This window comes from Mytilus edulis, chromosome 1, assembly GCF_963676685.1.
Source record: "Mytilus edulis chromosome 1, xbMytEdul2.2, whole genome shotgun sequence".
In the NCBI taxonomy this organism is placed as follows: domain Eukaryota; kingdom Metazoa; phylum Mollusca; class Bivalvia; order Mytilida; family Mytilidae; genus Mytilus; species Mytilus edulis.
Window position 1 is genome coordinate 29,459,883 of NC_092344.1, and position 23,016 is coordinate 29,482,898.

At 31.1% G+C, this 23,016-nt stretch overlaps 1 protein-coding gene across 2 annotated transcripts in view; it reads left to right on the forward strand.

Moving 5' to 3' along the window:
• LOC139511280 (solute carrier family 41 member 1-like) overlaps nucleotides 1-22,502 on the forward strand; it is a 31,594-nt gene extending 9,092 nt beyond the window's left edge. The window contains exons 4-12 of one of the 2 annotated variants that reach the window (XM_071297907.1): nucleotides 141-212; nucleotides 3,634-3,778; nucleotides 5,860-6,006; nucleotides 7,623-7,770; nucleotides 9,809-9,882; nucleotides 10,652-10,780; nucleotides 11,609-11,757; nucleotides 18,885-19,981; nucleotides 21,291-22,502. In XM_071297907.1, the coding sequence (XP_071154008.1) occupies nucleotides 141-212; nucleotides 3,634-3,778; nucleotides 5,860-6,006; nucleotides 7,623-7,770; nucleotides 9,809-9,882; nucleotides 10,652-10,780; nucleotides 11,609-11,757; nucleotides 18,885-19,070 (1,050 nt within the window). In that variant the 3' untranslated portion in view covers nucleotides 19,071-19,981; nucleotides 21,291-22,502. Of the gene's footprint in view, nucleotides 1-140; nucleotides 213-3,633; nucleotides 3,779-5,859; nucleotides 6,007-7,622; nucleotides 7,771-9,808; nucleotides 9,883-10,651; nucleotides 10,781-11,608; nucleotides 11,758-18,884; nucleotides 19,990-21,290 lie in introns of both variants that reach the window. The other variant, XM_071297898.1, reaches the window with a different exon arrangement.
• The last annotated feature ends 514 nt before the right edge of the window (nucleotides 22,503-23,016 follow it).

The following is a 23,016-nucleotide window of genomic DNA, read 5'->3' on the forward strand; positions in this document are numbered from 1 at the left end:
CTCAAAAAGCTTTATAGATTATATCTTTGTATTTCAATGTTAACTTTCTGTTTTTAATTGAAAGTGGCTATTTGAAAACAAAAATGCAATTATTGATCACAAATTTTGATTTATCCTTTGTTTGACTGTTTTCTTCACAGGCACACATGGGTAATATGGATAAACCTGGAGAGAAATGGAAAATGATAGGTGGTAATATGGCTCTTGTACAGGTTAGATATTATGATAGGTGGTAATATGGCTCTTGTACAGGTTAGATATTATGATAGGTGGTAATATGGCTCTTGTACAGGTTAGATATTATGATAGGTGGTAATATGGCTCTTGTACAGGTTAAATATTATGATAGGTGGTAATATGGGTCTTGTACAGGTTAGATATTATGAAAATGATAGGTGGTAATATGGCTCTTGTACAGGTTAGATATTATGAAAATGATAGGTGGTAATATGGCTCTTGTACAGGTTAGATATTATGAAAATGATAGGTGGTAATATGGCTCTTGTACAGGTTAGATATTATGAAAATGATAGGTGGTAATATGGCTCTTGTACAGGTAAGATATTATGAAAATGATAGGTGGTAATATGGCTCTTGTACAGGTAAGATATTATGAAAATGATAGGTGGTAATATGGCTCTTGTACAGGTTAGATATTATGAAAATGATAGGTGGTAATATGGCTCTTGTACAGGTTAGATATTATGAAAATGATAGGTGGTAATATGGCTCTTGTACAGGTTAGATATTATGAAAATGATAGGTGGTAATATGTCTCTTGTACAGGTTAGATATTATGAAAATGATAGGTGGTAATATGGCTCTTGTACAAGTTAGATATTATGAAAATGATAGGTGGTAATATGGCTCTTGTACAGGTAAGATATTATGAAAATGATAGATGGTAATATGGCTCTCGTTCAGGTTAGATATTACGAAGTCACAAATTTAAAGAGTATTCAAAAAGAGGAACAGTGCAAAGCCAAAGGCAAATGTAAAAAGATGAAATTATAAATTATTAAAATAGTAATTGCAATTCAGGCAAAGTATAAAAACTTATAATCAAAATAAAATAAAATTATTATTAAGGCATAGGTTTTTCAATTAATCAATTTGAAGGCTCCCTGTAGAGTTTTTATTGCACAACTTTGTTGAGCATATGGCTATTTCAAACAATGGGATATATAATAGACGGCTATCATTCAGCTTATTTTACTTGTTAAAAAATGTTAAATCAATAAGAAATAGGTCATGTGTTAAAAATATAAAATGTCCGCTCACCTGTACCAAAAAAAGTACAATAAAACCCAGCACAAACAAAAAATAACTGATAAAACACTGAACTCTTAAAGAACTGTATAATAATGTAACAAAAACACAAATAACAAATTATACAATATTAAAGAATACTTGCATAGACTTCTTTCTCTTTATTGGTAAATTATTATTATGGTTCGAACATTGTTGTGAATCTGTTATATTATAAGTGTAATCCAAACAGTTTTTATACGACCGCAAAAATTTTAATTTTTCGTCGTATATTGCTATCACGTTGGCGTCGTCGTCGTCCTGCGTTGTCGTCGTCCGAATACTTTTAGTTTTCGCACTCTAACTTTAGTAAAAGTGAATAGAAATCTATGAAATTTTAACACAAGGTTTATAACCACAAAAGGAAGGTTGGGATTGATTTTGGGAGTTTTGGTACCAAAATTTTAGGAATTAGGGGCCAAAAAGGGCCCAAATAAGCATTTTCTTGGTTTTCGCACTATAACTTTAGTTTAAGTAAATAGATATCTATGAAATTTTGACACAAGGTTTATGACCACAAAAGGAAGGTTGGGATTGATTTTGGGAGTTTTAGTTCAAACAGTTTAGGAATTAGGGGCCAAAAAAGGGCCCAAATAAGCATTATTCTTGGTTTTCGCACAATAACTTTAGTATAAGTAAATAGAAATCAATGAAATTTAAACACAAGGTTTATGACCACAAAAGGAAGGTTGGGATTGATTTTGGGAGTTGAGGTATGAACTGTTTAGGAATTAGGGGCCAAAAAGGGGCCCAAGTAAGCATTATTCTTGGTTTTCGCACCATAACTTTAGTATAAGTAAATAGAAATCTTTGAAATTTAAACACAAGGTTTATGACCATAAAAGGAAGGTTGGGTTTAATTTTGGGAGTTTTGGTCCCTACAGGTTTTTAGGAATAAGGGGCCCAAAGGGTCCAAAATTGAACTTTGTTTGATTTCATCAAAAATTGAATAGTTGGGGTTCTTTGATATGCCGGATCTAACTGTGTATGTAGATTCTTAATTTTTGGTCCCATTTTCCAATTGGTCTACATTAAGGTCCAAAGGGTCCAAAATTAAACTTAGTTTGATTTTAACAAAAATTGAATCCTTGGGGTTCTTTGATATGCTGAATCTAAAAATGTACTTAGATTTTTTATTATATGCCCAGTTTTCAAGTTGGTCCAAATCGGGGTCCAAAATTAAACTTTGTTTGATTTCATCAAAAATTGAATAATTGGGGTTCTTTGATATGCCAAATCTAACTGTTTATGTAGATTCTTAATTTTTAGTCCCGTTTTCAAATTGGTCTACATTAAATACCAAAGGGTCCAAAATTAAACTAAGTTTGATTTTAATAAAAATTGAATTCTTTGTCTTTTTTGATATGCTGAATTTAATCATGTACTTAGATTTTTGATTATGGGCCCAGTTTTCAAGTTGGTTCAAATCAGGATCCAAAATTATTATATTAAGTATTGTGCAATAGCAAGAAATTTTCAATTGCACAGTATTCAGCAATAGCAAGAAATCTTCAATTGCACAGTATTGTGCAATAGCAAAAAATGTTTAATTGCACAGTATTGTGCAATAGCAAGAAATCTTCAATTGCACAGTATTGTGCAATAGCAAATATTTTCAATTGCACAGTATTGCGCAATAGCAAGAAATATCTAATTGCACAATATTGTGCAATAGCAAGAAATTTTCAATTGATTGGAGTTATCTTTCTTTGTCCAGAATAGTAGTTGAATCAACTTAAATCATTGTTTTATACAATGTATATTCACTTTTACTACCAACTGATAAATTAAAACACAAAACACTCTTTACCATTCAGTGATAACAAGCACTTTTTGTTACATTTTAATATTTTATGATGTATTTAAATGAGTAGTTATTGTTGCAAACTCCATTAGAAATTTGAATTGAGATCAGTTTTGAAAAAAGGGAAAGGGGGATGTGAAAAAAAAATGGTGGGGGGGGGGGGTTAATTTTTCTCATTTCAGATTTCATAAATAAAAAGAAAATTTCTTCAAACATTTTTTTGAGAGGATTAATATTCAACAGCATAGTGATTGCTCAAAGACAAAAAAAATATTTTAAGTTCATTAGACCACATTCATTCTGTGTCCAAAACCTATGCTGTGTCAACTATTTAATCACAATCCAAATTTAGAGCTGAATCCACCTTGAATGTTGTGTCCATACTTGCCCCAACCGTTCAGGGTTCAACCTATGCGGTCGTATAAAGCTGCGCCCTGCGGAGCATCTGGTTTCCTATGTTTTGATGCTTTCTTTACAGTATATATTAAGACTGACAAAATTGAATTTTCTTTTTTCTTCAGGCACAGGCAATAGTTGTAGGATTTTTAGCATCACTGGTTGCAATGGTGATGGGATGGATACCGGATGGTGAATTTAATTTACACCATGCCCTGCTGTTATGTGCCAGTAGTATGCTTACAGCAGCTGTAGCTAGCTTTGTATTAGGTTGGTTGTTTTAATTAAATAGATATGAGGTACTCTTCATTGAGACAGTAATCCAACAATACATAGAATACTTATCTGCTGCTAGAGGAAATTAATGGGAGATAATGTGGATTCATTATTATTCGTTGGATACTAATTTTCATGGGTTTTGTTGGTACAGATGAACCACGAATTCAGATGTTCAACGAATAACATATTTTCAATAGGCTTTGTATATAGATATTGGCAAAACCATGAAATCAAATATACACGATTATGCAAGTTTTCAGCAATCCACGAAAATTGATACCCTGAAAATAAATGGATCCACAATAAAACATTTTCAATGACAACTGGCAATAATCTGATGTTGACTAGGTAGTATGAATGGGTATTGTTTACGAAGGTCATGTCTGCATTACCACAGTCCTAATCTTTATGAACCATATCAACTGTTTATCTTACAAGTCAAAGTTAAAAGCTATTTGTACAAGCTTCATTAAACAATGAGAGATAAATGAGCATGACAATCTTAGAATAACATTACAAAAAAGTTTCTAAAGAATGTTTGATTTTAATTTATCTAGATAAATGTCTATTAAAATATTTGCCTTAAATGAGGCTGAATTGCAGTTTAAGCACTTGAAATTAATTGGTACATTTGTTTCAACAATTTTCAAGATTATTTCAAACTTTTAAGTAAGATAGATTATCTGTATCATATATATGGATGTGTAACCGGAGAGCACGAATTTCATTACAAAATTGCTTGTCTCCACCGGGACTCGAACCCGGTACCTCTGTGTTACAAGGCAGCGCGCTAACCGACTGAGCTAAAGAAGTACTTCCTTAGCTCAACCGCTTACGGCTGACTAAGTATCTACTAAGTTTTTCTAAGGGAAGCAATCCCGTCACACTTCTCCCACCTCAAGAGTCATTATACTCTATAATGATGATATTTTCATCTTTTTTATATTTATATTTTAACCTGGCTAGGTAATTCTTCTAACCGTGGGTTATTCTTGTTGGGCGCCAATGTAACCGGAGAGCACGAATTTCATTACAAAATTGCTTGTCTCCACCGGGACTCAAACCCGGTACCTCTGTGTTACAAGGCAGCGCGCTAACCGACTGAGCTAAAGAAGTACTTCCTTAGCTCAACCGCTTACGGCTGACTAAGTATCTACTAAGTTTTTCTAAGGGAAGCAATCCCGTCACAGATGCATAAAGTTAAATACATTTTTGAAACTATTTCAAACACATTATTGCATTACTTCCCTTACTCTGGTTTACTAGTGAATGCATGCTTCTATTTCATTTGGATAAATGTATTTGAAAATATTTGCTCTAAATGAGGTAGACTTGTAATTTTAGCACTTGAAATTCAAAGGTACATTTGTTTGTTACAATTTTCACAAATATATTCCTTATTTAATGGATTACCTCCTTAATTTTGTTATTGTCATACAAATTTTACTTCCCTTTTTAACACTATTGTAAGAACATTATACATTTATTTCTTGTGCTTGAGGGAGATATGAAGATTTGTTCACCCAAGAATATTCATATTTCACAAGGGCTGTGCCCGAGGGAAGTATGAATTTTCGAGGATGAACAAATCTTCATATCTCCCGAAGCCAAGGGAAATAAATGTTTTATTCCACTGCCTATGCTTTGTTTCGACCAGAACATAAAATGTTGGTTGGTATACTTTTTTGTCTTATCCTCTTGTTTTTATAACTAAACATGACACACACATTGATCGACAGTATAAATCAAAAGTTAATCATTAGTCTTTTTTGTTTTAATTGTTTGAAATAAATTTGAACTCAACAATTTGTTGTCGCTATTTACCAAAAAAAAAGGAGTTCCAAACGTTATGTACATTAATCGCGCGTAACGTCGTATGATGCAGTCCCTACATTTCAGAGTTGAATATGATACTCAGAAGGGAATATGAAGATTTGTTCAATGACACGTGGGATAGTCTCAACCAATCAAATTTTGATTAAGCTATCAATATGTATAAACAGTGAAATAATTACTTTTATTTTATATAGAAAATGGAAACTGAGGAACAATAATTTCTTTTCTTTTTGTAGGTGCTGTGATGGTAATTGTTGTTTTGCTTTCTAGGAGATTTCATATTAATCCTGACAATGTGGCGACACCTATTGCTGCTAGTCTAGGGGACTTAACTACGCTGTCGTTACTTTCAGGTGTTAGTTCTTTTTTATTTAATGCAATAGGTAAGATTTGTTCTATTTTACACACACCTATATTGGCTTAAAGATGTGAAGATAGATTTTCAAATATTATTTCTAAAAACATGATCTTATAATGCTTAAACTGTCTCCGTCTCAGAAATTTATTTTTTCTGTTTTTGATTTGAGGAAGCTAAATCCACAGCTAAAAGAAGGGGGTCTTGTGAATCTTTAAATGAAATGTACAAAATTGATTTCAGAAGATTTCAATAATAAAAAATAATGTCAGCATGCCAGCGTGACTTAATGTTGATTGAAAAATAAGAATGCCAATGAGAACTATTTTCCATAGACCAAATGATGTAGAAGTTCACAACTACAGTATAGGTCACCTTACTGACTTCAACAATGAGCAAAACCTGCACCTCATAGTAAGCTACAAAAGGTCATGAAATAAATTTAAAAATGTAAAACAATTGAAACAAGAAAACTGGTTTATCATATCTATCAGATTCAATATAATGCACTGGGCATCAAGCAAATAACAATAAACATTTACATTGAATACAATCATGACAAAAAGATCTCAACTCTAGTATTTTTAAGTATAAACAAAAGGAAATGAAGTATATTTAATTATTTTACCTTAAAAAGTCTTGTATAATCCATATGTATAGGTATTACAAAAGAATAAGACTTTTAAATAAAGACATAGCCATATGCATTGTTTACTAAATACTGTTAAATTTATTTATCACTTTTAAGGGCCATTACACAATGCAGCTTAAACAAAACACCTACAATAGGCAGAAATACTAAACCTAAACAAATAATCAATCACAGTTTGTGTTTTATACATTCATTCATCATATTATCAGTAAATATTGGAATACTCATTTAGACAGATGTAAATTTTCATTTACTATGGATTCAGTATATTTTCTGGGGAACCTATTTCCTTGGATAAAGTTAAACCAGAAATGTCAATGAAGTATCAATTTTATATACCATTGTATGCAGATTTGGCAGGTATACAAATATCTATGAATACACAAGTTTTCCTGAATCTACAAAAATTGGTACCAACGAAAAAAAATGAATTTTTAATACAACGTTTATACTTATTGACAGAGTATGATTGAAATAGTGAGTTTATAGTCCTCCGAGGGGCAACTATTGTGCTGAAGCATAGCCAGGGGCAACAGTTGTATCCAAGGGGAAAATAAACTTACCATTCCACAAATATCTAGTCAGTAATTGTTTTATTATACAGAAAGAGACAACTGACAATAAATGTCGAAACTAAGCTACATGTAACTAGCATAAAAATAATGAAAAGCAGAAACCCAACCATACTGTTTAACTTCACATATATTCTGAATTATAAGGTTAAGTCCTAAACTGACATCAACCCTAGATACAAGGAGGTAAAAAGCGATGTTGATACTCCTGCAGTATTCTCAACATCTTCCAATCCCACAGTTGAAAATTCTGTGAAACGTAATGACACTCACGGTCAAATATTTTCATTAAGGGCAAAACATTTGAAACTATTGACCTGCAAAATAGTTAAACGCTTGTAATTTTCATGACTTATTTTATACAGAAAATGATAACTGAGGTATAATAAATTCAGATATTTTATTTATTCTTTTTTCCAGGTAAACAACATTGGTTGGCACCCTCAATAATAGTTTTATTTCTAGCTTTAGTACCAATATGGATATATATATCACTAAAAAATAAATATTCTAATGAAGCAATACGAGAAGGGTGGACTCCTGTTTTGAGCGCAATGGTGATAAGTAGGTAAGGTTTATATTCAGGACTATAAACTATTTAGCACATGGATCCATAGTTTCTATTTATTTGATCAGTTTGTTGGTATTTTGCTATGAAGACATCTAACTTTTAAGTTTTTAGTATGAATAAATGGGAGATAAGTGATTTTATATTGGTATCACGTTGGCGTCGTCGTCGTCTTTGTTGTCCGAAAACATTTTGTTTTCGCACTATAACTTTAGTATAAGTAAATAGAAATCTATGAAATTTTAACACAAGGTTTATGACCATAAAAGGAAGGTTGGGATTGATTTTGGGAGTTTTGGTCCCAACAGTTTAGGAATTAGGGGCCAAAAAGGGCCCAAATAAGCATTTTTCTTGGTTTTCGCACCATAACTTTAGTATAAGTAAATAGAAATCTATGAAATTTAAACACAAGGTATATGACCCTAAAAGGAAGGTTGGGATTGATTTTGGGAGTTTTGGTCCCAATAGTTTAGGAATAAAGGGCCCAAAGGGTCTAAAATTAAACTTTGTTTGGTTTCATCAAAAATTGAATAATTGGGGTTCTTTGATATGCCGAATCTTAAACTGTGTATGTAGATTCTTAATTTTTGGTCCCATTTTCAAATTGGTCTACATTATAGTCCAAAGGGTCCAAAATTAAACTAATTTTGATTTTAACAAAAATTGAATCCTTGGGGTTCTATGATATGCTGAATCTAAACATGTACTTAGATTTTTGATTATTGGCCCGTTTATAAGTTGGTCCAAATCGGGGTCCAAAATTAAACTTTGTTTGATTTCAACAAAAATTGAATTCTTGGGGTCCTTTGATATGCTGAATCTTAACATGTACTTAGATTTTTTATTATGGGCCCAGTTTTCAAGTTGGTCCAAATCGTGGTCCAAAATTTAACTTAATTTGATTTCAACAAAAATTGAATCCTTTGGGTTCTTTGATATGCTGAATCTAAACATGCACTTAGATTTTTTATTATGGGCCCAGTTTTCAAGTTGGTCCAAATCGTGGTCCAAAATTAAACTTTGTTTGATATAAACAAAAATTGAATCCTTGGGGTTCTTTGATATGCTGAATCTAAACATGTATTTAGATTTTTGATTATAGGCCCAGTTTTCAAGTTGGTCCAAATTGGGGTCCAAAATTAAACTTTGTTTGATTTCAACAAAAATTGTATAAATGGGGTTCTTTGATATATGCTTAATCTAACTATATATTTAGATTTTTGATGTTTGGGCCCGGTTATCAAATTGGTCCACATTGAGGTCTAAAGGGTCCAAAATTGAACTTTATTTGATTTCATCAAAAATTGAATTCTTGGGGTTCTTTGATATGCTGAATCTAACCATGTATTTAGATTTTGGATATTGGACCATAATAGGTAATGTCCAATTTAAAATTTAAAGTTTTTAAGTTTAAGTTCTTAGACCACATTCATTATTTGTCAGAAACCTGTGTTGTGTCAACTATTTAATCACAATCAAAATTCAGAGCTGTATCAAGCTTGAATGTTGTGTCCATACTTGCCCCAATGTTCAGGGTTCAAACTCTGCAGTCGTTTAAAGCGGCGCCCTGCGGAGCATCTGGTTTTGCTAAAATTGTCAGGTTTTTTTTTCTCTGATAAATTGCTTGTTTATAATAAGCAATATTTTTTATTCAAAAATAGACACAAGTTCCCAGTTAGAGATATAAACTACTCAAACTAAAATTATATTAACTTTTTTTGAATGTTCAAAATGTAAAGAAAATTTGACAACATGCAACTAAAATGATAATTGTTTTAAAAAGCAAACATTTTGAAATTACCTGCTGTACTGTTAATTTTCCCAACCTTTTGTACAATCATTTACCAGAATATAATTATGCATATAAAAAGTGCATCAGTTTGTTTTCTAATGAATTAATTTGACATATTCTTCAATAGCTATTTCATTTGAAAAAAAAGTATTGACAACATAAATTGTAGGAGAATAGCACATTTTTTTTAAATATTGAAAGCAATATACACAATATATATTTAACAAAGGGCTTTTTCTCTTTCAGTGTAGGTGGTTTGATATTAGATTTTACTGTAGGGAATTATCATGGTATTGCAGTTTTTCAGCCTGTGATAAATGGTAAGTCACTATGTGTTGGATGACCCAGTGTACTGGGAAAATGATTACATATTACAAGTGGATATGATGTTCTAGTTATTAGAAAAAATAATTTGAGTTGATTTGGTATCCCTGGTGCTAGGTTTAATATTATGTGTTGATTTATGTTCCAGTGTATTCATTAAGATAGTACACATGGATATTATGTATACTATTTCAACCTGTGGTAAGGTGACTAAGTCACAAGGAAGTGTTCCTATTTAGCTCTCAAGGGAGCATTATTTCAACATGTGGTAAATAGTAACTTGTCTTGTGTATGAGGTATGTAATTGTTTTAATTTAGTGTCTAAGTGGTATTTCTGTTTGTTATTTGTTAAATATTGTTTGTATCAATGGTGTTGCTGTGGAGGAGGTTGAAAATATCTGATTTAAGAAGTATACAAATTTGTGATTAACTATGAATCCCTTTATATGTTAAAATAGCAGTATTTTAACCTGTGTAAGTTCTAAACAATTAAATTTTAAAAAACATGTATATTTCATTTTGTGTTTTATCAATTGCTAGTACTAGTTGTCTAGTGGCTGCCAGTTAAATTTTGTAACTCATGTCTTTTCTCTGTTTCATTAATAATTAAGTTGAGTCTCTTCATATCTCTTGTGTAATGATCAATAATATCCCTTAATTCACAGAATAACATTCACTCAATGTTAAAGAGCATTTTTGGGAAAAGTAATTTTATGATGATAAATGATTTTGTTGTAATGGTATTTATTAATTGTTATATTTCAGGGGTGGGAGGAAATTTAGTCGCTGTTCAAGCTAGTCGTATTACTACATTATTACATTTACAAAAGAGAAAAGGAATAGTGGAGGATGTCAAAGGTTGTCCAAATGTATTTGGAACATTTTGTAAATCAAGTAAGTTTTAGATTTCTAATCATTATTAAGCTTATAAGATAATGAAATGTTCTGAACAAAAATAAGCAGTTTGATTCAAGACTGTCTAATGAAATAAAGAAAAAAAAGTACTATTTTCCAATTAGCGAAATCAAAAATCTTTCCAAGAATCCAGTACTGTTCTTAGCCTTTTGTTGTGATTGCACTGTATAATCCTGACTTTCATTTATCCAAGATTATTTGTCGTTGTCAATCCGCCATCATGGTTTCTATTTACAAAAAAAAAATTATTCTCCATCTATGTACATGTCATTGATGTGATACAGTTTCCCTCCCTTTTTTCATGTAAACAATAAAAATGATGAAAAGATCTGAGAGGCCCAAGCAAATAGACTTCATGTGAAACTCCACGGCAACACTTTCAGTAATAAAAATGTCAGATTCCATCATTGAAAATAATCTTGGGTTATGTGAAGGTCAGGATTATACAGTGCAAACACATTAGAAGAAAGGACAGTAGTGTTTTTTTGGAAAGAATTTTGATTCCACTAATTGAAAAACGTCATCTCCAGTGAATGCGGCTGGCAACTAAAAATATTTTGACAGACAACACAATGTCAATTTTACATGACAGCGACTATAGTGAAAGTTTTTTTCATCAGTAAGAATATTATAACTGCAAGAATTTCCATAGCAAAGCAAGTGCTTGGCCATATCTACAAAAGAAGATCACCTCTTCTGAACCACTCATTAGATTTTAAAAAAATCTGGTTTTATATTGTGTTTTTGGGGGGTTTCCTAGTTCAAAAACACAGACTAACTAAATAAATAAATGTTTGTCTTTTGTAGATGTAACAGCAAAAGCTACAAGAGTGTTATTAGCATTAGTGATACCAGGGCATTTAATATTTATGTATACTATAGCTTACATGAAAGCAGGTCACACATCAATCACATGGACATTTGCATCGTTTTATCTCACAGCAGCAATGCTACAGGTACAGTATAACTACTCTTGAAAATCTTTTTTAATAGATTAGTTTTTGGGGTAAATTTTTACAAAATTGCTTATTTCATTGTTGTTGGTGCTTCTTAAAATATTTTGGGCTTATGGATTATTTGATTTTGTGTGAAATACATAACCCGATTTATAATTCATATTTCCAATGTGGTGACTGATTTTTAAAATAAATTAAATTTATATAATAACATTGAAATCTTTTTGAATTAGGAAATATATTGTCAGTTACATTTTAAGATTATTAATATTTTCTCCCAGATGACATTGTATTTAATCAAATCATTGTAACTAAGTTGTATGTGATTGTGACATAAATCATTTCACAGATATGTCGAGGTTTAGCATCAGAGTGATTGAACGATGGGTCATTGAATAGATTTGTCAAGGTTTAGCATCAGAATGATTGTGTGTTGAATCATTAAACAGATTTGTCCAGGTTAAGCTTCAGAGTGATTGTGACATGAATCATTGAATAGATTTGTCCAGGTTAAGCATCAGAGTTATTGTGTGTTGTATCATTGAATAGATTTGTCCAGAATTAGCATCAAAGTGATTGTGTGTTGTAACATTGAACAGATTTGTCCAGGTTTTGCATCAGAGTGATTGTGAGATGAATCATTGAATAGATTTGTTCTGGTTTAGCTTCAGAGTGATTGTGTGTTGAATCATTGAATTGATTTGTCCAGGTTTAGCATGAGAGATTGTGAGATGAATCATTACATAGATTTGTCCAGGTTTAGCTTCAGAGTGATTATGAGATGAATCATTACATAGATTTGTCCAGGTTTAGCTTCAGAGTGATTGTGAGATGAATCATTACATAGATTTGTTGGGGTTTAGCATCAAAGTGATTGTGTGTTGTATCATTGAATAGATTTGTCCAGGTTTAGCATCAAAGTGATTGTGTGTTGTAACATTGAATAGATTTGTCCAGGTTAAGCATTAGAGTGATTGTGTGTTGAATCATTGAATAGATTTGTACAGGTTTAGCATTAGAGTGTTTGTGTGTTGTATCATTACATATATTTGTCCAGGTTTAGCATCAAAGTGATTGTGTGTTGTAACATTGAATAGATTTGTCCAGTTTTAGCTTCAGAGTGATTGTGAGATGAATCATTGAATAGATTTGTCCAGGTTTAGCATCAGAGTGATTGTGAGATGAATCATTACATAGATTTGTCCAGGTTTAGCTTCAGAGTGATTGTGAGATGAATCATTGAATAGATTTGTCCAGGTTTAGCTTCAGAGTGATTGTGAGATGAATCATTACATAGATTTGTCCAGGTTTAGCATCAAAGTGATTGTGAGATGAATCATTGCATAGATTTGTCCAGGTTTAGCTTCAGAGTGATTGTGAGATGAATCATTGAATAGATTCGTCCAGGTTTAGCTTCAGAGTGATTGTAAGATGAATCATTGAATAGATTTGTTCTGGTTTATCTTCAGAGTGATTGTGACATGAATCATTACATAGATTTGTCCAGGTCTAGCATCAGAGTTATTGTGTGTTGTATCATTGAATAGATTTATCCAGGTTTAGCATCAAAGTGATTGTGTGTTGTAACATTGAACAGATTTGTCCAGGTTTTGCATCAGAGTGATTGTGTGTTGTATCATTACATATATTTGTCCAGGTTTAGCATCAAAGTGATTGTGTATTGTAACTTTGAATAGATTTGTCCAGTTTTAGCTTCAGAGTGATTGTGAGATGAATCATTGAATAGATTTGTCCAGGTTTAGCTTCAGAGTGATTGTAAGATGAATCATTACATAGATTTGTCCAGGTTTAGATTCAGAGTGATTGTGTGTTGAATCATTGAATAGATTTGTTGAGGTTTTGCATCAAAGTGATTGTGAGATGAATCATTACATAGATTTGTCGCGGTTTAGGTTCAGAGTGATTGTGAGATGAATCATTACATAGATTTGTCCAGGTCAGGGATGGGGTAATCGTAATCTGTAATCGTAATCGATTGTAATTGATTACATTTTTTCAAGTAATCGACAGTAATCTGTAATCGAAGACATTTTCGATTACATGTAATCGTAATTTAATTGATTACAGTAAATATTTGAATGTAATCATCAATTACTTTTTCGATTACATGTCGATTACTTTAGTAAAATAGTTTGATGAAAAATAACCTATTTCAGAGGAAAATATGTATGTTATCACTTTGTAGTACAGATAAAATATTATGCATCAACAATACTTGAGAGTTAAGCAACTCCCTTATTTCTATCTATTGTCTGAAGCTGCATTATGAGCAACCAGATCCCTACCTAAATTTACTTTATATCTAGCTTTGAAACAAATGGATGTATGTGCTTGTCAATAATTCAAGAGCTTTAATATTAAAACAAGAAAATAGATTTGAAACAATAAAATCGATCTTAAATAAGAAATGTGTCTGGCTTTCGTTAAGTTCTGTACTACATTTTTTAAAAGTAGTAAGCTTATTTGTATTAAATTTCCTGAAAACATAATTTTTAATCAGAGTTGAAATTAAAGCTTAGAATAGATAAACAGTTGATTTCTTAAATGGTATGATATACATGTATATAAATTAAATTAAAAAAAACACAAAATCCTTTTAACAATGAACCAATGGCAATGCATAGCAATTCTTTTTAGAAATAGATGTATCTCTTTGACACTATAAATATATTTTGTATATAATTGGATTAAAGAAGTTAACAAATCTTAACAACATTCTTGCCTTTACTAATGAGATGATCAAAGTCTTCTAGTCAATAACAATCATACTTTGTTTTTATTTCAATTATCTTATGTCCAATTAAGAAGGAAATTTACAATATTTAGCCCCAGGTTATAAATTGTACTCCAGTGGCAGTTAAATAATCTGTAATTAGGGTGGTTATCCAAACAAAAGGTTTAAATCATGCATGTCATTATAAAAATAAATTTTGATCTTAAAATTTAGCTGAACTAATTAATTATTCTATTTTTTTTTATATTTCCTTAAACATTATAATTAACTATGCTAAAATATTTTATTTTAAAGGGTAAAAACAAAAAAAGCTAACCTAAGTCAGTAAGAAAGCTAAATTTTTAAAAACAATTAGTTATGAATAAGTGAGTATTGCAATGCGATGACATCTTTCATTTATGTTGAAAATCAAAATTTCAAGTTTTTTTTTAAATATTTCTAATCTTCATCAAGGGATTTGATCTAAAAAAAAAACCAGCTATTAACTTATAATTAAGAAACTTGGTAAAGATCTTAATTTCCACTATACAAATGTTGAGCAATATAATTGTGTTTTACTCCTTACTCCTGTTATTTTTTGTTGAAATGTTGAAGTATGTAATTGACAGTAATCGAAAAGTAATGTAAATACTTTTGATAAAGTAATCGATTGTAATCGATTACATACTAAAATTTGAGTAATCGATTATTAATCGATTGCACAAAAATCCTTCATGTAATCGATTATTAATCGATTACATTTGTCAGTAATCGTGCCCATCCCTGGTCCAGGTTTAGCTTCAGAGTGATTGTGAGATGAATCATTGAATAGATTTGTCCAGGTTTAGCTTCAGAGTGATTGTAAGACGAATCATTACATAGATTTGTCCAGGTTTAGCTTCAGAGTGATTGTGTGATGAATCATTGATTGAACAGATTTGTCCAGGTTTAGCATCAGAGTGATTGTGTGTTTAATCATTGAATTGATTTGTCCAGGTTTAGCATCAAAGTGATTGTGTGTTGAATCATTGAATAGATTTGTCGAGGTTTTGCATCAAAGTGATTGTGAGATGAATCATTACATAGATTTGTCGCGGTTTAGCTTCAGAGTGATTGTGAGATGAATCATTACATAGATTTGTCCAGGTTTAGCATCAAAGTGATTGTGTGTTGTATCCAGACAACCAGAGTAGATTTCTCCAGGTTAAGCATCAGAGTGATTGTGTGTTGAATCATTGAATAGATTTAACCAGGTTTAGCTTCAGAGTGATTGTGAGATAATTCATTGAATAGATTTGTCCAGGTTTAGCTTCAAAGTGATTGTGTATTGAATAATTGAGTAGATTTGTCCAGGTTTAGCATCAAGGTGATTGTGTGTTGAATCATTGAATAGATTTGTCCAGAGTTAGCTTCAGAGTGATTGTGAGATGAATCATTGAATAGATTTGTCCAGGTTTAGCTTCAGAGTGATTGTGTGTTGAATCATTGAGTAGATTAATAGGTTTAGCATCAAGGTGATTGTGTGTTGAATCAGTACATAGTCATAGATTTGTCCAGGTTTAGCATCAGAGTGATTGTGTGTTGAATCATTGAATGATCGTGTGACTAATCATTGGATAGATCTGTCAGTATTTAGAAGCAAGAGTGATTTTAGTTGAACCACTTGATTGATTTGTGCAGATTTCAGCATTATTGATCGTGCAATGAATTATTGAATATAGTTGTCCTGGTTTAACATTGGAATTTAAAAGTATTGTTAATACAAAAAACAAAAAGCAAAGAGATTTACTCCTGTTTATTCCATACAAATCTGGATAGAGGATGATCATTATTTTTATATGGCCTAACTAATTAGATATTTCATATGTATGTACACATTTTAGGTTTTGATCTTACTGTTTATGGCAAACTGGATTGTACACTTGTTTTGGAATTGGGGACAGGATCCAGACAATTTTGCCATCCCATACTTAACTGCTATTGGAGATTTACTTGGCACAGCTTTCCTAGCTGTTGCCTTTTATATGCTATATTTATCTGGTAAAAACGTGGGGCTTCTTTTGGATATGGTGATCCTTACAGCTTCTCCTAATGAACTCTTTGGATTGGATGATCCTTCCTATAATTTGGGATACTGGAATTACTTGATCAAAGGCTTTCACTATGAAGTTTTTCTGTATTGTAAATTTTTTAAGAATACCTTGGTATAGTACTAACATATTCTTAAATTATAATTAGATTTCACTTAAGTATTGCACATGATAAATATTTAAATGTTCTAGTGTAGCTTTTCATGAAACTTTCTTTATTAGACCTTTCTTTCAAATTATGGCAACAACTTGAATAAGTAATGTTAACTATAGCATTTTGAAATATTTATTACATGCAGTTAAAGCAAACATGTTAAAAATACTTGTTTTCTAGAAAAAGATAATGCCTGATTAAAACTTTGTTATTGAATGCCTTTGATCATTTACCATTGAACTTTTTTCCCACTTTACAATATCTTTTATATACTGAATACTGATTTAATAATGACTCATTGGAGTTTTTGAAAGTTAGTTAATTTATAAGCCAGTCGTAGACAGGACAATAAGATACATGTATATACTTTGGGTTTTTTTCTGCAAGGCCATTATGTCATATGATTTTATGCCTACTACAATATTCCATTTTTTTTTTTTTTCATCAATTTCAATAAATACAGTAATGTTGTATGTTTTTTTAAAGATTAAAGGGGGGTAGGTTATAATGTTTGACAATAGAACAACAAGGAATACCATGACATAAACCCATAATAAAGGCCATGTTTACACTCATTTGATGTAGGAACCATGCACTGCAGGATAGCATCATTTTCTGAACCATAATTGGAAATATTATCTTAGTCACAAACTTGTTGAAAACCATTTTAATTTCTGTAAAAATTAAATCTAGAATAACATGAATAAGAAATCTAATGTAAGAAACATCGCCTATCTGTCTAAATTATAAAGTTATAAATGTTAGCATGGTTAGTTCATGATATTTTGTTCGTTTTTGCACATTTGCAAAAGTGATATTGTAACAAAATTTTGGTTCAAATGATATAAACTAAATCCATAAACAGACATCTATATAATTTGTCAAGACAGGAAGATGGTTCTATCTTTTTAGGTCAAGCTAATAGATCAAAGATTGGACCAAAATTATGTCTGTGTTTTTCTTGCAGGAACGCAATATTTAACTTTGTATATATAACAAACATGAACTCTTATTTTCCAAAAAGGGTATGAAGTCTGTAAAAAGGTACAAATTAAAAAAAATTAAAATTTATTATTATTTTTCACTTAGGTAATCTGGTATAAAATAATTGGGAAATCATGTGCTCTTTTAATATGGTTTTCTAGAAAAAACTTACTCCTTTGATATGCTAACAGCTTGGCTATTGGATTTTATTGTAATGCAGATGCTGTCCCCATTAGACAGCAAAATATTACATTGCATTCATGGAAGATGGGGAAGAAAAGAGAAAAGTAATGATTTGGACTACATTGTATTTTAATAATCATATTCATTTTCTACTTGAATGCAGACTTCATCCTCTAATATACAATAATAAAAATTCCTATAATAATGATAAATTAAGAAAACATTCAAGCATATAAAAATATAGGTAAACTAATAGAAAAAAATATGTTAAAATTTAAATGAAATGATTAATTTGTGTCTTTAATGAATAAAAGAAGTATTTACATATTTATGTGTTTGAATGTTTCTGAAATTTATCACAGGAATTATAATCTTTGGTATTAACTATAACATTAAAGTATACTATGGTTTTGAGAACAGTAGTGCAGTAATCTGCTATGCAGAAACATTAAGAGTTTGAAATGTAAGGGAGATAATTCAAATGCCTGTCTTTGAAGATGTAAGTGGGATAATTCTTGTATCTTTGTTATTGTAGATGTTAGTAAAATAATTGTAATACCTTTCTTATTGTTAATGTAAGGGAGATAAGTCTAATACCTTTCTTGTTGTAGATGTAAGGGAAATAGTTGAAATACCTTTCTTATTGTACATGTAATGGAGATAAGTTTAATACCTTTCTTATTGTAGATGTACAGGAGGTCATTCAAATGTCTTTCCTGAAGATACAAACATTGAGTTGTCAAAGTTTTATAAACGTTTACAACAAATCAAAATAGCTGAATTTCTTTTCTGCATAATAAAAATCCTTATACCGTGGCAATTATTTGAAATGTTATATGCTTGTTTTGTTTGTACACAAATGCAATATATTTTTATATTATTTAAATTGTTTACTATCTCTGAATGTTTTGTTTATTTTGTAAAGTCTAACCTTTTTTTTACTTTCCCTGAAAAATAATTAGAGATGATTGTTTCCTTACAGGTGATTATTCTGTTGTTTTTGGCAAACTGGATGGTCCATCTGATATGGCGACTGGGAGATGATCCAGACAACGTAGCTATACCATACCTCACAGCTATCGGGGATTTATTAGGAACTTCATTCCTAGCTGTGGCTTTCCATTTATTGTATTTGATTGGAGACAAAGACGCAGATGTTGGCGAATAAATCATATTAATTATTAATCATTAAGTATTGATGGTGTGTCCACACTTTGTTTATAAGGATCTGATAATACTCCATCTTTTTCTTCAACCTTTTAACAATACTCAAATTTGTTGTAATGTTGCACACCTTCAAAATTGGGTAGGTACAAATTTCATGTCCTTACATGACAATTATCAAAACTGTAATTATAACAAAGTGTCATCAGATTTTTATAAGATGAGTGTGGACACTCAGATGAACTAAATATCAATAGAATGGCAACATGAACTTTCAACAAATATATGATTGGTCAACTGTCGAAAAGGTTTAAAGGTCATATATAATGTACAATTACAAAAAGTCAGTTTTCATAGTATTATTATTAGATAAACACCACCAGAAATATAATACCTCAGATATTATATAACAGACAGAACTATTAGGTGACTAAGTCACCAGCTAGTCTTCCATTAAAATGAGGTCATGATAATTTAACCCTGTGGTACAATGAAATGTTGTTATCTTTTGTTTTAAACCTGTTTTTGTTTTATTATTTTGTAATATATGTAAATGTTGCTTTGAAAGATGCTTTGTAAAAGCATTTAGATTATTTTAGATGATTATAATTAACCCAAACATATTGAGATTTAACGTTAGTCTTTGTTACATATAAATTCTCTCAATATGAAGATTTAATTTTAAAAGAAATATAGTCTTTTATGTCAAAAGTTCTTTAGAATAGAAACTAACATAATATGTTTCCATGTTTAATGCCATTTAACAAGCTCCAGAAAAAGTTTTCAGTATATTATTTTGAACATTGTGAAAGGAATAACAGTTCTGTATTTGAAACAGTCAATTCACTAGTTTGATGCAGGCAACTCTTTGAACTGATCATTTATTCTGCAACTGAACTTCTGGTGTTTTTTTTTGTTTTTTAGCTCACCTGGCCCAAAGGGCCAAGTGAGCTTTTCTCATCACTTGGCGTCCGGCGTCCGGCGTCCGGCGTCCGGCGTCCGTCGTCGTCGTCCGTCGTTAACTTTTACAAAAATCTTCTCCTCTGAAACTACTGGGCTAATTTCAACCAAACTTGGTTACAATCATCATTGGGGTATCTAGTTTAAAAATTGTGTCCGGTGACCCGGCCAACCAACCAAGATGGCCGCCATGGCTAAAAATAGAACATAGGGGTAAAATGCAGTTTTTGGCTTATAACTCAAAAACCAAAGCATCTAGAGCAAATCTGACATGTGGTAAAACTGTTTATCAGGTCAAGATCTATCTGCCCAGAAATTTTCAGACAAATCGGACAACCCGTTGTTGGGTTGCTGCCCCTGAATTAGTTATTTTATGGAAATTTTGCAGTTTTTGCTTATTATCTTGAATATTATTATAGATAGAGATAAACTGTAAACAGCCATTATGTTCAGCAAAGTAAGATTTACAAATAAGTCAACATGACCGAAATGGTCAGTTGACCCCTTTAGGAGTTATTGCCCTTTATAGTCAATTTTTAACCATTTTTCGTAAATCTTAGTAATCTTTTACAAAAATCTTCTCCTCTGAAACTACTGGGCCAAATTAATCCAAACTTGGCCACAATCATCTTTTGGGTTAGTAGTTTGAAAAATGTGTCCAGTGACCAGGCCATCGAACCAAGATGGCCGCCATGGCTAAAAATAGAACATGGGGTAAAATGCAGTTTTTGGCTTATAACTCAAAACCCAAAGCATTTAGAGCAAATCTGACATGGGGTAAAATTGTTTATCAGGTCAACATTTATCTGCTCTGAAATATTTAGATGAATCGCACAACCCGTTGTTGGGTTGCTGACCCTGAATTGTTAGTTTTAAGGAAATTTTGCTGTTTTTGGTCATTATCTTGAATATTATTATTGATAGAGATAAACTGTAAACAACAATAATGTTCAGCAAAGTAAGATTTACAAATAAGTCAACATGACCGAAATGGTCAATTGACCCCCTTAGGAGTTATTGTTCTTTATTGTCAATTTTTAACAATTTTCATAAAATTTGTAAATTTTTACTAACATTTTCCACTGAAACTAATGGGCCAAGTTCATTATAGATAGAGATAATTTTAAGCAGCAAGAATGTTCAGTAAAGTAAGATGTACAAACACATCACCATCACCAAAATACAATTTTGTCATGAATCCATCTGCTTCCTTTAATATTCACATAGACCAAGGTGAGCGACACAGGCTCTTTAGAGCCTCTAGTTTAGTTTTTATGTAAATAAAAAATGTTAAATCAATTAACTGAAATTGGATCCCAATTGCCTTTCATTTCCTATATAAATTTTCTGAATGATTTTGTCACCAGATTTTAATGGATCTGTTTTATATTTACCCGATTCTGAAAAGCTAAAATGTATCAATGTTTGAAAAAATTCGAAGCTTGTACCACCGTTTGTAAGTGTTGGTACCAAAATATGAATTCTTAAAAATTTCAAATTACAGATGGCAAATTCATTTGTACTGTGCTAATATTAATCTGTGAATAACTGTGCAGATTTTGACAAACTTACTTTAGTTTTATGAAGATAAATGAAAGGTTTGATGCAGAGTGAACTGATCAACAAAATTAAGTCAGTTTTGTCTATTATATTTATGTAGTTTCCAATGTCCATATCTTTGTAACAGATAGAGATAATAAGACCAAACAAAAAAGAATGAGTGTTTATTGTCATATACTGGAAAAAAAATAGGGTAGGTAGGTAGAGATTTCTTTTTTAAATTGAGTCTATGGGAGCAACATTTTGACTATAACAGTGCTTAATCAAAAATGGCAAAAACAATTAGGGTAGGTAGGAATACAGTAAACACACATACTTTTTTTTTGGCCTAACTTGCAATTTTGAACTAGTGCTTCCGTAATCAAGGTAAACAAAAGTTTTTGAAACATTGCTTATCTTAAATCACCAGATCTCACATTTCCCCAGGACTGTTTGAAATGGTTTTATTTTTGCTTTTATTTTATAACTTTTATTACATATTTTAATAAATATAGCATTCCAAATTCCAAATAGACATTTACATCAGAATCTTTAATGATTAACAGAACAGGACCCAGATTTAGTGGATCAATAACATAGAAATGAAATAGTTTGAATGCATTGGGCATGTATTATTGTTGTGATGATGACTACATGAGATTGAAGTTCAAAAGTCATGCATATTAATTGGGACTATGTTTGAATGATATTAGGGTTAATATTATAAACACTTATACTTTTGTACATATATTTTAATATAGGGATATTTATTTGCTCCACACATTGTATAAAACATAATCTGTGTCAGAGAAATGTTTAAATCAAAGAAGTCAGTGTTCTTTATTTTGTGATACTCATTGATAATTGACACCTGTTTCCATGACAACTAGTTTTTTGTTATGATAAAGTATTTATTTATTAAAAAGAGTTTACCTGATGACAGTTTTGTTTCATATTTTACCATTTTTTCACAGTAAATGTTAATTTAACCATGCTTAAACATTGCCAGAGCATAAGCACGACATTTTATTTGGTCTGACTTTACATACACTGCAGAAAAAGATTGGTTTATATCACAGCATACTTAAGTTTAAACATATTTATTTATAATGGATTTTGAAACAAGTTTTGCAACTTATATTAATCCCTTTCCACTTTGCAGGTGCGAGTGCTGCTTGTAGGGTGTCTTTAATGTGCAAGAGATATGGCTCTCTCTTAATACAGGTCAGCCATTTATTGTCCAAATCCAACAGACTATCATCGTGTCTCAAGACCATAATCGCAAATGGTGTCATGGGAGAGTCGAAAATTCAGTCCCTGAAATTTTCATCCCTGAACTGGAATTGAACCAGGAATTTTTGTTTTAGTAGTCCAATGCACTAACCACTACACCACGGCTCTCCAGCATACTAGTACTTGGGTATTCATCCTGTTTACTTTATCAGTTTGTA